This window comes from Zingiber officinale, chromosome 9A, assembly GCF_018446385.1.
Source record: "Zingiber officinale cultivar Zhangliang chromosome 9A, Zo_v1.1, whole genome shotgun sequence".
Lineage (NCBI taxonomy): Eukaryota > Viridiplantae > Streptophyta > Magnoliopsida > Zingiberales > Zingiberaceae > Zingiber > Zingiber officinale.
Window position 1 is genome coordinate 132,442,152 of NC_056002.1, and position 16,736 is coordinate 132,458,887.

The window sequence follows — 16,736 nt, forward strand, 5'->3', positions numbered from 1 at the left end:
ATTAGAACATATTACAATAATGAGGTTGGTCTAAAATTATAGATTTTTTTTTAAATTATTAATATTTATTTTGATATTTTACTAAAATAAATATATTATTTTTTTATTTAATAATTAAAAATTTATGACAATTGTAATAAAACAACCAATTTAGGATCAGGTGTTATTCGTAGGACATTCTTCAATGGCCACACCCAACCGCTGGATGCCACGTCACATTACCGAAGCATTTTACCCACCGTTCCAACTCGATCACGATCGCTTCCTTCTTCGCTACAAAATTCCAAAGCGGAGAGATCGATCGGGGAAAAGCGGAGCAGCAGCAGGAGGAACCCTAGGAATTCTTTCCCTGATCCGTCGTAGTATCTTGTAAAGCCCTAGGAAGCGCGCCTGGATTGAGGCCTGCGGAAGTGGATGGTGATGGGCGCGACGGGGTCGAAGCTGGAGAAGGCCCTCGGCGAGCAGTTCCCCGAAGGAGAGCGCTACTTTGGGCTGGAGAACTTCGGCAACACCTGCTACTGCAACAGCGTCTTGCAGGTTTTTCTTTCCCTATTTCAGCTATTTGGATATCATATTATCATTTGTGTTGCTTGATTCGTTAGTTTGGCTGGCTTCTTCTTGATGGGAATTGTAAAAAGAATGACTTTGTTAGTTTGGTTGCATTTCTTGCTCTTCTTTGCTCCAAATCTTTACTTGGGTATGCAATTAGGCTTAAAATCGATGTGTAGTTTGAATTCTTGTTGTTATGCAGCATCTTCTTTGACGCAGGAAATGAAAAGAAATTCCCCCCCATATACACTTATAAATGAGGACAATATATGCTGAAGGGTAGTACGTGATAATTTTGTCAACCAGATGGTGTGGTGACCATGACAAACTATATATATATATATATATATATATATATATATATATATATATATATATATATATATATATATATATTTGAATCTTCCTCTAGTGTGATACAGAAGTTATTTTATAACCATGGAGACTAATGAAATAAGAACAATTGATTCATTTAAGAGCCTTTGTCTACAAGTCCCGTCGTCCTGATCTTGTTGATAAATTGGAATAATTATGGATCATTGTGTGCAGGCACTTTATTTCTGTGTCCCATTCCGTGAGCAATTGCTGGAGTATTATGAGAACAAAAAGAGCCTGGTAGAGGCAGATGAAAATCTTCTGACATGTCTGGCAGATCTGTTTTCCCAGGTATGTGATTGATTAGTGAATGTGATTTACCTCCTAATAATTATTGTTCTAGTTACTTTTGTTTATACATTTAAAAGGTCTCTCTCCCAGGTATTGAATGCCTCTTAAAGTTGTAGCTACTATTGAAGTCTTTGAATTTTGTTTCTCACCGGTGCTTCTTCTATAGTCTATATACGCTTGATTGGCAAACATTCCTAACTATGCTATTGATTGACCTGAATTACACACACTCAACTATTCATGCTGATGCTATCTTCATTTAAAATTTTTGATAATTTTCTCACTGCAAAATTTCTCCTCACATACATTGGCCATATTTTTGCAAAATCTGATACAGATCTGCTCTCAAAAGAAGAAAACTGGTGTTGTCTCTCCTAGGCGTTTTGTACAAAGAGTAAAGAAAGAAAACGAGCTCTTCCGCAGCTATATGCATCAGGTAAATCAGTTTTGAAGCTCTCTATATTAAACTTTGTCGATAAGTTAATATAAATATAATCTTCTATTGGTATGGATAAAGCTAGCTCTAATTGGCAAAATGTTCTAGCTTATTCAGAGTTCTCTCTGGGTGTTTGTAGGATGCTCATGAGTTTCTGAACTTTTTGCTAAATGAGCTTGTTGATATTCTGGAGAAAGAGTGTAATAATGCAAAGTCTTCCCCGGATGGCTCATTGACGTTAGCTCAAGTTGCAAATGATACAAACAATACTCTAGCCAATGGTGTAAAGAAAGAACCCTTTGTTACATGGGTTCACAAAAGTTTTCAGGTAACTCAAGTTAACGTCCTCTGATAATAGTAGTTACATGTAGAAACCCTGAATCCTGATCAGTTACAGACCTACCCCTTTGTTGTCTACCACCATTTCCACATTTATTTATTCAGGGCATTTTAACGAATGAAACGAGATGCCTACGATGTGAAACTGTTACTGCAAGAGATGAGACATTTTTTGACCTAAGCCTTGACATCGAGCAAAACAGTTCCATAACAAGTTGTCTCAAGAATTTTAGCTCAACAGAGACTTTAAATGCAGAGGATAAGTTCTTCTGTGATAAATGCTGCAGGTGATCTATCTACATGGCTTCTATATTTAAATTATGCTCATTTGCCCTGGGATTCATGGTACTTGTTTTTACCTTCTTTTTTGCATTTATTCGCATTGCTGACTAACAATCTGCAGGTGATACTTTTTTGTATATCTAATATGTAAATCAGAAATGCTGTGTTCCATTTCTTTACATTGCCATTAGGGATGAAATTCTTTTGGTCTGTTTACTTGTGTGAATAAAAGAGAGGAAGAGCTGAGATTGAGAGAAAGGGACCAAAGAAAAACTCTTTCTAGATGTTCATGTGTTTTTCTTTCTTTTAGAATATATGTTTAGTTAATATGATGAATGATAATTATAAGATGATGATAATGATAACAATTAAAAAGGACTTTTGTACTTGGTAGTTGAAAGAATGTTATATCTAGGTACTTGGTTTAAAGCTTTTAAAAAAAATATATTCGCTAAAGTAAATGTTAATCTTTCAAATGCTTAGTTGAATTTAAATATAATATCTAGGCTGTCAGGATCAACGTCCCATGCAGAAACAGTAAGCACAAATAGGATTGAATCGTAAGTTGGTAAGATCCTAATGCAATTCAGATCCCATATGGGAATTAGATCGATCAGGTTGTGGGATCGTAAGATTTGAATCACCATCTTGACTATCATGGTGTCAATACACATGCACACAGACTTGGATGTGATATCTCTTTTCATTGTGTCTACTGAATGATTCATTCCCTTCCCTCCTCTTCTGTCCCTTCATCCTTTCAAGTTGAAAAGCTGTTATGTTGTCAAGGTATATTTTTCGTTAGCATAGTGGGGCTATTGAAGTAAGAAAGAATATTAAATCAACTTAACTTTTGACCAATGGGAGATGTCAACTTCATTTCCTTGAACTTCAAAGGCTTCATCTTTAGAACTTAATATGTTAGATCCTTGATGAAATAGGTGAACCATGCCTTTGTCGGTTACATGTTGATTTGGTACCTCATTTTGATTTTGAGGTCACAAATGTATATATATTTAGTGAATTAGTAGAATATAGAGATGTTGATTTGGACTTGGTAGAGGTTTCATCATCACACATTTCCATCAATGACCATCTCCATTTTTCACACATTTTCATATTAGAATGTGATGTCTACAGTAGTATTTAAGCAGGATAAAGATCTGCCATCGATGAGTATTTATCTTGCTTCATCTTATGATTATGTGTGACCGATAATTTGTCTTGGTAATTGACGATGTGAGTATTTTCTGTGTCAGTTTGCAGGAGGCTCAAAAGAGGATGAAGATCAAGAAGCCCCCAAACATCCTAGTAATGCATCTCAAGCGCTTCAAGTACGTTGAGCAGCTCGGCCGTAACAAGAAGCTTTCCTACCGGGTTGTCTTCCCTTTGGAGTTGAAGCTCAACAACACCATAGAAGATTCCGACATCGAGTATTCACTCTTTTCCGTTGTGGTTCACGTAGGAAGTGGTCCCAACCACGGTCACTACGTCAGTCTCGTTAAGAGCCACAACCACTGGCTGTTCTTTGATGACGAAAACGTGGAGATGATTGATGAATCCGCTGTGCAAACCTTCTTCGGGTCCGCGCAGGAGTACTCCAGCAACACCGATCACGGGTATATCCTGTTCTACGAGAGTCTCACTAGCAGGAGTTGAAGAGCAACGAACATACAGTTTTCAAATTTGTGGGCTACTTCATTCCTCAATGAGAAGAAAAGGATGCATATAGTATATTGTTGAAGCTCATGCTCTCTTTCGAAATAACAAGGAACTTACCATGAACACGAAACTTCGATACGAGAGAGATTGTTGTATGACAATTGAAATTTATTTTCTTTTTTTGTTTAAATTATGATAATTTTTTTTGGAAGGAATATTTATTGTAATGTATTGTTAATGTGATGAGCCTTTACTTGAATCCTTCATAGTGAAGAAAAACCCTGGTTCGTTTTTTCTTCATTGTTGTTGAGCTCCGATATGATTTGTGTACTAATAGTTCGAGAAGAAATCATGCTTTAGTTCGTGATATGAATGTCGGTTTCTATGCGAAGGCGAATGCAATGTTGAATGTTGTGCTTAGAGACCTTAAGGATGAAGAAGACTTGGTGCCATGGAAAAGCTTCATGGAGTGAGACTAAGTATGAGTTTTGTGTTGTAATAGGTTTAGTATTATACTAGAGATACAAATCCTATAACACAAAGTTATATTACAAAACTATTTCTTATTAATTAAAATTATAAAATATTAAAAATTTCAAGAATATGTATTTTAAAAAATATATAAAATTTTTGAGAAAAAAATCTCATTGTTAAAAAAAATACTCAATCATTTTAGTATAAAAGGAACTCTTAAATTTTATTTATTTAAAAATAAATATGTGTATACGGTATACCAGCCAAATAGAGATATACAATATTCAATTTAAACATTATCTATATTTTTATTATTGACAATAAATGCATATGTTTATACATACAAATTTTTATGAATTAAAATAGAATTAATAAATGCGGATAAAGTGTCAATTATAAAATAAAAAAAACAAAAAATCATTATTTTTATTTATTTTAAATATAAAAATAATTAATATTAAAAAATAAAGGCACTTCAGGACCCGAACTAACTATCCACGTGTCGAAGATCCAACGCAGAATAGGACAGTTTTTAAACGAGGTTTTGCAGGGGATCGTTTCTGTCCTGCAGTGCGGGCAGTCCCTGGGCGGCGACACGCGACAGCGACGCCCCATTTCGCAAGCACATTTCTACCGTCCATGGCCGCTCCCAAACGTCGCCTACTCTCTCCGCCGCCGCCGCCGCCGCCGCCGAAGCCGCCCCCGCCACCACCACTACCTCCTTCTCCTCCCGTTCTACTACTTCTAGGGCTACGGTGAGGGCTGAGATGAGGCGTGAGACGGCACTGCAGACGAGCCTTTTGTCGCTCGCAGTGCTGATGGCTGTTGTCGGTATGTGTACCTTGTCCCTCAAGAAGATGCTCGGAACATACGCCTTCGGGATCGTAGGGATCGGCGGGATCCTCCTGCCTGACTGGGAGTTCTTCGATCGGGACTTCTCTGAGTGGTTCAAGCCCATGACCGTTCGGAGGACCCACGCCGACTCCGACAACTGGAGGTTCTGCTGCTTTCTCGAAAACTTTATCCTTTTTTCATTCCTACTCTAATGGATTCAGTGACGGACTTTGATTCATTGTTCTTGTCGATCCAGTTGTTCTTAGCTCATGATCTTCATGTCGGATACTGAATGAATTTTGAGAACAATAGGTAGATTAATTGGAAGCTAGAAATGCTGCTTCATGGTGTAGTAGAAATCCTCTATAATTGTGTGAAATTGTTCTAGCATTTCATTAGTGATGAAAACATTTGAAGAGTTTAGATTAGTAAAGGAAGAGGAAGAAACATCTATTAAGTAGAACAAAACCAATTCTTGAGATCACAAGTGCTCTGATACTGCTGGATGGGGTTGGAGATCGCATTAGTATCACTTGCCTTAGAAATCCAAATTTGATGCATGTAAAATGAAATAATAGCTTCATGCACAAAGTCACATGGTAAAATCTCAATCCCCCTTAGTAGAGTGGCACGAAAATTCAAAGAAAGACATGAACAATTAGATGTGATTCAGCATAGGTTAAGTTTACAGAGATAATTCAAGTCTATATAACCTTTTGCAAAATACCTCTCAGTTTGCTTTACCTCAACACTGATGGTGAAAAGTGGAAAACCTCACCTCTAGCACTTATTAGACACAAAAAACTCTTTGAGAAGAAACCCTTTTATTTAAGTGTCTCTTAATTTCTCACTACCTCCAAATGCACCCCATGGCATCTCCTAAGCTGTGGAATGTTCCATTTTGAGAAATTTGTAGTCGTGATTAACTCATTGTGCTAAAACCATCCAAAAAAAAACTAAAAAAAAAGGACTTATGTTGTGTCTAAGAGATAACTAGCCTAATGGACCTTGTTGGTGTTGGGACCGAAAAGTAGTTAGAGGGGGGGGGAAATAGCTTCGCGTGTGCTCGTCGTGCTTCGTTGCTTGTTTCTTCAAGGTGATGCGCAGCGGAATACAAAGAAACAAACTACAACAATGCTAACAATAGGATTTTACTTGGTATCCACCTCACAAGAGGTGACTAGTCCAAGGATCCACGCACACACACACACCTCCACTAATAAACACTCCTTTTCGGTAACTACCGAAGGCGGAGAAGCCCTACAAGACTCTCAATACAAGTAGAAGAAATGGTAGTAAAGAATAAACAAAAGCTTACAAGAAATGCAATAAAAACTCTAGCTTCTTCTTCTTCTCGTTGCAACTCGCCTCTTGACTTGGATGAACCTCCAAGAACCTTCAAGAACTGGCGGTGAGGAACTTAGAGAGTGCTGGGGAGGAGCTGTGATGAATCTGGAATGAATCGGTGAAGAGATGCTGAATGAATCGCACGCCAACAGCTATAAACGACGCCAACGGTCGAATCCCAATCGATTGGATTGCTCCCAATCGATCGGAGAGGCTTTGGATCGATCCACGGATCGATCCAGCGCTTGTGGAGAACGCCTGGATCGATCCACGGATCGATCCGGCCATATCGCGGCGGCGTCCCAATCGATCCAGCGATCGATTGGGACCTCTGAATCGATCCACCGATCGATCCGGAGGTTCGCGAGGACTCACCGGATCGATCGGCCGATCGATCCGGATCTTCTGGATCGATCCACCGATCGATCCGGATCTGGATCGATCCACGGATCGATCGAACTTGCTGCAATCGGGCGATCAATCCAGATATTGGTTTTTGCCCAAAACCAAGTCCAAAGCCCCCTAAACCAACATCTAGTCAACCATGACTTGTTGGTACATAAGACCTAGCATCCGGTCACCCTTGACCAGCTAGGACTCTCTCACCAAGTGTCTGGTCAATCCCTTTGACCCACTTGGACTTTTCTCTTTTTGTCAAGTATCCGGTCACTTCCTAAGACCTACTTGGACTTTTCTTCCTCGTGCCAAGTATCCGGTCAATTCCTTTGACCTATTTGGACTCTCACTAGATGTCTGGTCAACCTTGACCCATTTGGATTTCTCTTGCCTGGCTTCACTTACCAGGACTTTTCCAATTGCCTAGCTTCACTCACTAGGTCTTTCACCTGCTTCACTCACCAGGATTTTCACCTGACTTCACTCACCAGGACTTTCTTCTGCCTATCATCCCAGTTAGGACTTCCCAGTCAGGTATCCGGTCATCCTTGACCTACTTGACTCTTCTTTAATCAACCTTGTATTGTCAAACATCGAAACCCAAACCAAGACTCAAGCTTGGTCAACCAGGTCAACCTTGACCTGAGGGATGTTGCACCAACAATCTTCCCCTTTTTGATGTTTGACAATACCAACACTATCACTTACAATACCACATGTAAGTTAGGCTAATCCCATAGCCTAAACCTTCTTCATGCCACTAGGTAATGAATACATAAGTTAAGCCCTTCATTCTCCCCCTAAGAGGACAAACTCCCTCTAGGTGATAAAAGCCTAACTTACTCCCTTTCATTCTCCCCCTATTGGCACACATTAACAAACCCACTTGTTGAAAATTCTTGAAACTCCCCCTGAAGAGTTGCTCATCGTTGTTCACAACTTCACTCGTTGTGATCAGCACGATAATGAAGGTCCCATACCCTTCATTAATCTTAACCCTACATTCTCCCCCAATGTAGGCAAATGCCTATCCTTGAGCATTAGCCACTTGAAACCACTTGAATAATGAGGATATTCACTCCCCATTAAAGTTCAAACGCTCAACCTTGAGCATGTTCTTAACGGAAGGTTAACCACCTTCCAAGGTTCATGAAAAATAATTTTTATGTCTTTAAAGAGTCCCTCCCCATAAAGACATGGTGGTAACTTCTGTCATTGCACCAACAATGACTTGGAATCCCCAAAACTTTAGGAAACCCAATTTTAGAAGTTTTGAGGTTCAAATATTCAAAATTTGACACAAACCTCAACCTAAACTTCAACTTAGCCTTCCTTAACCAATCCATCCTTGTTTTTCACACGAAAACACCCTTTTTATGTATACAAATGTATTTTCAGGGGTTTGGAATGGTTACCTAGACTAAAATAGGTTCAAAATGCTGAAAATAAGCTTTCCCAGCCAAAATCAGCATCTTCGATCGATTGGAGTTGGGTTCCAATCGATTGAACCCTGCTGAATCGATCCACTGATCGATTCAGTCTTCTTGGATCGATCGGCTGATCGATCCAGCGAGCTTCTGCTCGCTAGAATTGCCTTCTGAATCGATCCACTGATCGAGTCAGACACTCCAATCGATCCATGGATCGATCGGAGCTCTGATAGTTGCTGAATTTTAAATTCAGCCAACTTCAGAAACCCCTAGAAAATTCTACAAAAATCCAAAAATAATGAAATTTCGTGTAGACATTATTTAGGGCATATATTATTAAGGAAAAATAGTTTTCTATGAAAATACATCATATTTTCAAAGATTGACACAAACTTGAAAACTTGCAAAGACTTTAGTGTTTTCTTCAAGTTTGTGTCTAACTATTCAATGGTGATTACTATCAAAAGATAGCCTTCACCAAAGTTTTCCAAAATCATTTTAAAATAATTTTCAAAACCAATATCCCATCACATTCCTTGGGCTTAATGCACATGACTTGTACATTAGCTTTCCCAATGATAGGAAAACACATAACTATGTGTTTTGATGAACCTAAAACTAAAAAAAAAATGCACTAAATCAACATGTTGAGTTTTGTTCATTATCCTAACATCTCACTTGTATCTATTGTGGACAAAACACATACAAGTCATCTTATAGGTCTTTGTGAGATGTAAAATTTGGTTTTGCCCTAATCTAGGGATCATGCATATCTATCTGGGCATTTTGAGTGGTAAACATCCACCAAGGATGTTACTTGTTGATAAGTGTTGTTAAATACCATTTGTCCTTAATTACAAGGAATTAAACTTAATGCATGATTATGTTATGGCATACATCAAAAGGAAATAATTTTCAAAAGAAAATATCCTATAACTACATGATGTATGAATGTCATGACATGGTATTTTTGGATTTTTCATAATAAAACATGAATAAAAAAAAATAAAACATGATGCTATGGCATATAATGGGCAAACAATCATGGCAAAGTTTAGCATAAATAAAATATACCTAAATTACCTTTCTAAGTATCCTTAACCACTTAGCTAACTCAAAATATACCACTGGTTTTAACTTAAAACGTTAAACCTAGATTGCCCTAAATGCTTCAAAGAAATGCCAAAACCTAAATTGACATTTCTATTTCTCTTGATTTGTTTATGCCACTTAAAAATTAAGCATATCCTCAAATGTTGACATATTCCATTTTTCCTCAAGAGTAATCATATAAATCAAGGCCCGGATTGCCTTAACTTTCTAAGAGAATACCAAAATCCCAACTTGGTATTTCTCTAGATTTTCCCAATTTATGCCATTTTAAGATAAAATCAATTTTTCCACCATTAGGCACATTTTACTCTTTCAAGGAGTAAATAATAATTCCATTTCATTTTCAAAGGTTAACAAAAACCTTGAAAATACTCCTTGAGTGTCAATTTCCTCAAAGTTGGGTTAACTACCCTTCTAATCGGAGTTGACACTCTCTAACCCATTTATGGGGTAGAAAAGATGCTCCTAGGAATCCAACACCTATTGGTGCTCCTTGGATGCTCTAGGTACTCACTAGGGATAACTTCCCTAGATACCTTCCTAGTGACCTTGTTGGGCTTCTTAGAAGCCTTGGTCACATTTTCTAGGTCAACTCTAGGGATAGCCTCCCTTGTGGCCTTGTTAGTGACTTTCTTAGACTTCTTAGAAGTCTTAGTCACTTTGGTTGCAAAGATACTTCTAGGGATATCTTCCCTTGTATCCTTGACTTGACCTCTAGACTTAGGGTTTGTTCCATAACTATATGGAACCCTATGATAACTAGGCACATCCTTTTTTGCTTTGGGTTTGTATCCCAAACCTCTATGGCCATTTGATGACTTTTGTACCCCTAAACCTAGGTTATGCTCATTTTGCCCTAATAGGATATTTTCCAATCTTTTTAGGGTCTTTTCTAATTTATCAAGTCTTGACCTCAAGACTTGATTTTCCCTCACTAAGTCCTTAGTATTTGATTTTTCATTTGATCCATGAGCATTTTTATTCTTAGGCTTGTATCTATTATCCTTAGTGTTCTTGCCCAAATGTCTATCTACCTTCCTAACCTTAGATTGGGTAGTCTTGGCATGTAGGGCCACATGCTTTTCCTTAATGCCCTCATGCTTTCTATTCTTATGGTAAATTGCATTAAAATGATAAAAATTTGAACTATCATACTTTTTACCATAACGTAAAGGGGTAGGCTCAATAAATGTTACCTTCTTCTTTACCTTGGAGGCTCCCCCTTGACTAGTGCCTCCTTGAGCCTTGACCATCTTCTTCCCCTTGGGGCATTGACTTCGGTAATGCCCTTTTTGTTAACACAAGAGGCACACAATGTGCTCCTTGCTTTTTTTTGTCCCGGGGGTGATCTCCTTGGGCTTCTCCTTGTCCTTTTGTGTCACTTGACCCTTCTTCTTGGCCAATTTGGGGCACTTGCTCTTGTAGTGCCCATGTTCCCTACATTCAAAGCATATAATATGATTTTTATTATTAATTGAAATGTTTATACCTTTTTGTGTAGGGATGACACTTTCTCCTTTGGATCCGGAGGTAGAAGTTTCCTCTTGAACCGAAGATGATACTCCTCCAATAGATTTGACTTGACTTGTGGAGGTGGCATCGTCTTCTTTTTCTTCACTTGACCCGGATGTGGAGGTCTTTTCTTGCTCCGGGTTCATTGATCTACACTCCTCAATCCTAGAGGTGGAGGCTTCATCATCTTGTACATGGAACAAGGAGTATGCTCCCTCCTTGTTCTCTTCATTGCACTCCCTTGAAGATGAAGCTCTTTCTTGGACTTCTTCTTCGGAGATTGAGCATCTCTCAACCTCGGAGTCCTCCTCTTGGTCTTGCTCCAAAGAGTCACCCTCTCTGGATTCTTCTTGCTCTTGTATAGTGGAGGGGATCTCTTCATGAAGCTTGGCCAATTTACTCCACAATTCCTTTGCATCTTCAAATTCTCCAATTTTGCAAAGGATGGTGCTTGGCAATAGATTGACCAAAAGCTTGGTCACTTTGTCATTGGCCTCGCACCTTTGAACTTGCTCTTGGCTCCACTTGCTCCTCTTGAGAACTTTGCCCTTTGAGTTTGTGGGAGCTTCAAAACCTTCCATGAGAGCAAACCATTGCTCTATCTCCACCATTAAGAAGTTTTCGATCCTTGATTTCCAAAGATCGAAGCTTGTAGATGTGTATGGTGGAGGCACCCTCGTGTCGAATTCGAGTCCATCTCGGAATTCCATTTGAAGTTGAGCTTCTTGTGATGAAGTCTTCGACTTGTAGAATTGCTCCAACTTCTTCATCCTCTAGCTTTGCTTGTTTTGTTTGCCCCTTCCGGCGATGATTCCGGTGAAGAGCGGCCTTGCTCTGATACCACTTGTTGGGACCGAAAAGTAGCTAGAGCGGGGGGGGGGGGGGGGGGAATAGCTTCGCGTGTGCTCGTCGTACTTCGTTGCTTGTTTCTTCAAGGTGATGCACAGCGGAATACAAAGAAACAAACTACAACAATGCTAACAATAGGATTTTACTTGGTATCCACCTCACAAGAGGTGACTAGTCCAAGGATCCACGCACACACACACACCTCCACTAATAAACACTCCTTTTCGGTAACTACCGAAGGCGGAGAAGCCCTACAAGACTCTCAATACAAGTAGAAGAAATGGTAGTAAAGAATAAACAAAAGCTTACAAGAAATGCAATAAAAACCCTAGTTTCTTCTTCTTCTCGTTGCAACTCGCCTCTTGACTTGGATGAACCTCCAAGAACCTTCAAGAACTTAGAGAGTGCTGGGGAGGAGCTGTGATGAATCTGGAATGAATCGGTGAAGAGATGCTGAAGGAATCGCACGCCAACAGCTATAAACGACGCCAACGGTCGAATCCCAATCGATTGGATTGTTCCCAATCGATCGGGGAGGCTTTGGATCGATCTACGGATCGATCCAGAGCGCCTCTGTGCTCTGGAAAAACGCCTGGATCGATCCACGGATCGATCCAGCGCTTATCGCGCGAAGCAGCAGCGTCCCAATCGATCCATTGATCGATTGGGACCTCTGGATCGATCCACCGATCGATCCAGAGGGGTTCTGTTCGCGGGGACTCACCGGATCGATCGGCCGATTGATCCAGATCTTCTGGATCGATCCACTGATCGATCCAGATCTGCTGGATCGATCCAAACCTGCTGGATCAATCGGCTGATCAATCCAGATATTGGTTTTTGCCCAAAACCAAGTCCAAAGCCCCCTAAACCAACATCTAGTCAACCATGACTTGTTGGTACATAAGACCTAGCATCCGGTCACCCTTGACCAGCTAGGACTCTCTCACCAAGTGTCTGGTCAATCCCTTTGACCCACTTGGACTTTTCTCTTTTTGCCAAGTATCCGGTCACTCCCTAAGACCTACTTGGACTTTTCTTCCTCGTGCCAAGTATCCGGTCAATTCCTTTGACCTATTTGGACTCTCACCAGATGTCTGGTCAACCTTGACCCATTTGGATTTCTCTTGCCTGGCTTCACTCACCAGGACTTTTCCAATTGCCTAGCTTCACTCACTAGGTCTTTCACCTGGCTTCACTCACCAGGATTTTCCTCCTGCCTAGCTTCACTCATTAGGACTTCCCAATTGCCTAGCTTCACTCACTAGGTCTTTCACCTGGCTTCACTCACCAGGATTTTCCTCCTGGCTTCACTCACCAGGATTTTCACCTGCCTAACATCCCAGTTAGGACTTCCCAGTCAGGTATCCGGTCATCCTTGACCTACTTGACTCTTCTTCAATCAACCTTGTATTGTCAAACATCGAAACCCAAACCAAGACTCAAGCTTGGTCAACCAGGTCAACCTTGACTTGAGGGATGTTGCACCAACAGTTGGCTCACTAAAAAAAGAGTAGAGCTTATAGAGCAAAGTTATCAGATTGAGATCCTATCTTAGGAATGAGAAGAGGCCCATAGGTTTGGATCCTAGGATCTTAAAATCTAACAATTTGATTAAAATATTATAGATCTATATTTGATATGTATAGATTATCATATGTAGGTTTGGGTTGTAGAACTGGTAAGCAGATACGATCAGATTGTAGGTTTGTAAGTTCCTATCCCAATTTAAATTTACTTGGCATTTGGAATGTTAAAGCTAGCTTGGATCGTAAGATTCTAAGGTCGGGAACACAATCTGAACTACCATGGTCTAGAATCGTATGTGATCTGTGTACTTCTGAGGATTTAAAGAAAATCCTATAACATTGAGGTACAATCTTGATTACCATGTTCTGAATTCTTATATGATATATGTGTTTCTGAGGTTCAAAGGAATCATTCATATACCATTATGGTACAATTTGCTAAATTATGTCAATTAGAATTTTAGATTGTTAGGAAGCAACACAATAATATTTAAGTTGCAAAGATGTGAATGTTAAGATTACAACAACAACAACTAAGCCTTTTCCCACTAGGTGTGGTCGGCTGTATGAATCCTTTTACGCCATTGAGCTCTATCTCCTATTATATCATCATCTATATTTAAATAAATTTTATCTTGTTTTATTGTTGCTAACCAAGTCTTTTTTGGTCTTCCTCTTCCTCGTTTGATATGCATGTTTATCATAGTTTCATATCGCCTAATTGGAGCATTTATTGGTCGTTTAAATACATGTCCGTACCATCTTAAACGTGTCTCTCGAAGTTTGTCCTCAATAGATGCAACTCCGACTTTCTCTCTAATGCTCTCATTCCTTATTTTGTCCATCTTCGTATGTCCACACATCCACCTTAACATCCTCATCTCTACAACTCTCATCTTATGCTCATGTGCTCGAGTCATAGCCCAACATTCAGCTCCATATAACATAGCAGGTCTAACAACGGTTTTATAGAACTTACATTTAAGTTTAAGAGGTACTTTACGGTCACATAAAACACCCGACGCTTCCCTCCATTTCACCCATCCTGCTTGTATTCTATGTAAGACGTCTCTCTCAATCCCTCCATCATTTTGTAAAAATGATCCTAAATATTTAAATCTCTCGGTTCCGGGCAACTCGTCCTCTTCTATCTTAATAATTGTTTCATTACTTCTAATATTGCTAAATTTAAATTCCATATATTCTGTCTTTAATCTACTAAACTTAAAACCTTTCCCTTCTAGTGTTTCCCTCCAAGATTCTAGCTTAGCATTTACTTCTTCACGTATCTCATCTACCAAAATAATATCATCTGCAAACAACATGCACCACGGTACTGTGTCTTGAATGTGTGCAGTGAGTTCGTCCATAATTAGTGTAAAAAGATAGGGACTTATGGTTGATTCTTGATGTAACCCTATCTTTATTAGAAATGCTTCAGTTACTCCGCCTGAAGTCTTTACTCTAGTCATTACATCCTCATACATATCCTTAATTAGTTCAATATATGTTACGCTAACACCTCTCTTTTCTAAAATTCTCCATATAATTTCTCTTGGGACTCTATCATAAGTTTTTTCTAAGTCAATGAATACCATGTGTAGATCTTGTTTTTGCTCCCGATATTTTTCAATTAATTGTCCAAGGAGATGTATAGCTTCTATTGTCGACCTTCCAGGCATGAACCCAAATTGATTTTCTGTCACTGGTCTCCTTCCTTAATCTTTTTTCTATTACTTTTTCCCAAAGTTTCATAGTATGACTCATTAGTTTAATACCCCTATAGTTTGCACAATTTTGTATGTCTCCCTTGTTCTTATATAAGGGAACTAGAGTACTTATTCTCCATTGATCAGACATTCTTTTTGTTTTCAATATCATGTTAAATAATTTTGTAAGCCATTCAATACCTTGTTTCCCTAAGCACTTCCATACCTCTATCGGAATATCATCTGGTCCAACGGTTTTTTCATTGTGCATCTCATTTAAAGTTTGTTTTACTTCTGAAGTTTGAATTCTACAATAAAAATTAAAATTTCTATGCTCATTTGACCTAATTAAATTACCTAAGTTAAGTTGGTCACCTAAACCTTCATTAAAAAGTTGATGAAAATACCTCTTCCACCGCTCTTTTATTTCTCCATCATTTACTAATACCCTATTACATTCATCTTTAATACATTTTATTTGGCTAATATCTCTTTTCCTTTCTCTCACTTTAGCTATTTTATAAATATCTCTTTCCCCTTCTTTTGTAACAAATTTGGTGAATGTTAAGATTAATGCGTGAAAATTAAGTATTGCTCAAATAACTAATATAATAAAAGAATATGAATGTGTAGATTCTAGAGAGAGATGAAAGAAAATTTTAATTAATGTAATAAAAAACTATTGTGGGATAGGGATTAATGGTGTAGGTGGGATAGGGATTAATGGTGTGATAAATAATTCCTTGGGCAAGCCAATGATTATTTATCACACCATTAATCCCTACACCATTAATCATATCCCACCTACCAAACACTCTCTATCACACTATTAATCCCTAACACCATTAATCTTATCCCACAATCCAAATGGAGCCATATAGTACTAATGTTATATCCCTTGTATAGAGCTCGATGGTGGGAGTATATCCATATAGTAGCTTATACCTATCGTAGTAAGCCTAAACTAGTTGGACAAAATTGACCAAACTTGGACAATCTCGACGGTAGTTAATTGGCCAAGGCAATTTGCCTAACTAGTTCCCAGAGCTTGTCCTTTAGGAACATAGATCTTTTGAGGAAATTAAGGAATACTCAAGATTCTGTAATCATACTCTAGATTCTTTTTTGACAGTTTGATTACCTTTTTATCCTTCAACTAAATGCTACCGAAATAATGCTTGGCGAATTGTTTCCCTAATGCAGATTTAATCTTTATCCTCTACGGGTGACAATGCTCACCCTGATTTATAGCTTTGGTATTTACAAATGGTGGATGTTCATATCAAGCTAGCCCAGCACTTCATCTTCTTCTTCAGATTATGTACCTTCTGGCTTCAAAGGAAGTGTTAAATATGATCAGATAATGCTGTTGTCTATACATCTCACACAACGCGCGCGAGGACAAGTAGATGCTTTAGACTTGTTTTAATTTGCAAAGAATGTAACTATATAGCAAATTTCTTGTCTGTTCATGTGTCAATATGAGAATTTATATGCTATTTGTTGTATCATGTACACTGGTGAATCCTGTTTGGAGATCAATAGTTACTTTCCTTGGATTGAATTGTTAGGCTTCAAGTTGTAATTTTCTATACTTTTTGAATATTGA

The 16,736-nt window shown here is 38.6% G+C and overlaps 2 protein-coding genes across 2 annotated transcripts; both read left to right on the plus strand.

Annotated features, from left to right (window-relative positions):
* Positions 1–253: 253 nt before the first annotated feature.
* On the plus strand, positions 254–4,193 carry LOC122020421 (ubiquitin carboxyl-terminal hydrolase 4-like). The gene is made up of 6 exons (XM_042578344.1): positions 254–537; positions 1,099–1,215; positions 1,553–1,651; positions 1,791–1,979; positions 2,096–2,277; positions 3,532–4,193. The coding sequence occupies exons 1-6, from the start codon at positions 415–417 to the stop codon at positions 3,929–3,931; spliced, it is 1,110 nt and encodes a 369-aa protein (XP_042434278.1). The 5' UTR covers positions 254–414; the 3' UTR covers positions 3,932–4,193.
* A 109-nt stretch (positions 4,194–4,302) lies between these two features.
* On the plus strand, positions 4,303–16,691 carry LOC122019600. Its single transcript, XM_042577054.1, has 3 exons — positions 4,303–4,403; positions 4,959–5,405; positions 16,331–16,691. The coding sequence occupies exons 1-3, from the start codon at positions 4,303–4,305 to the stop codon at positions 16,416–16,418; spliced, it is 636 nt and encodes a 211-aa protein (XP_042432988.1). The 3' UTR covers positions 16,419–16,691.
* The last annotated feature ends 45 nt before the right edge of the window (positions 16,692–16,736 follow it).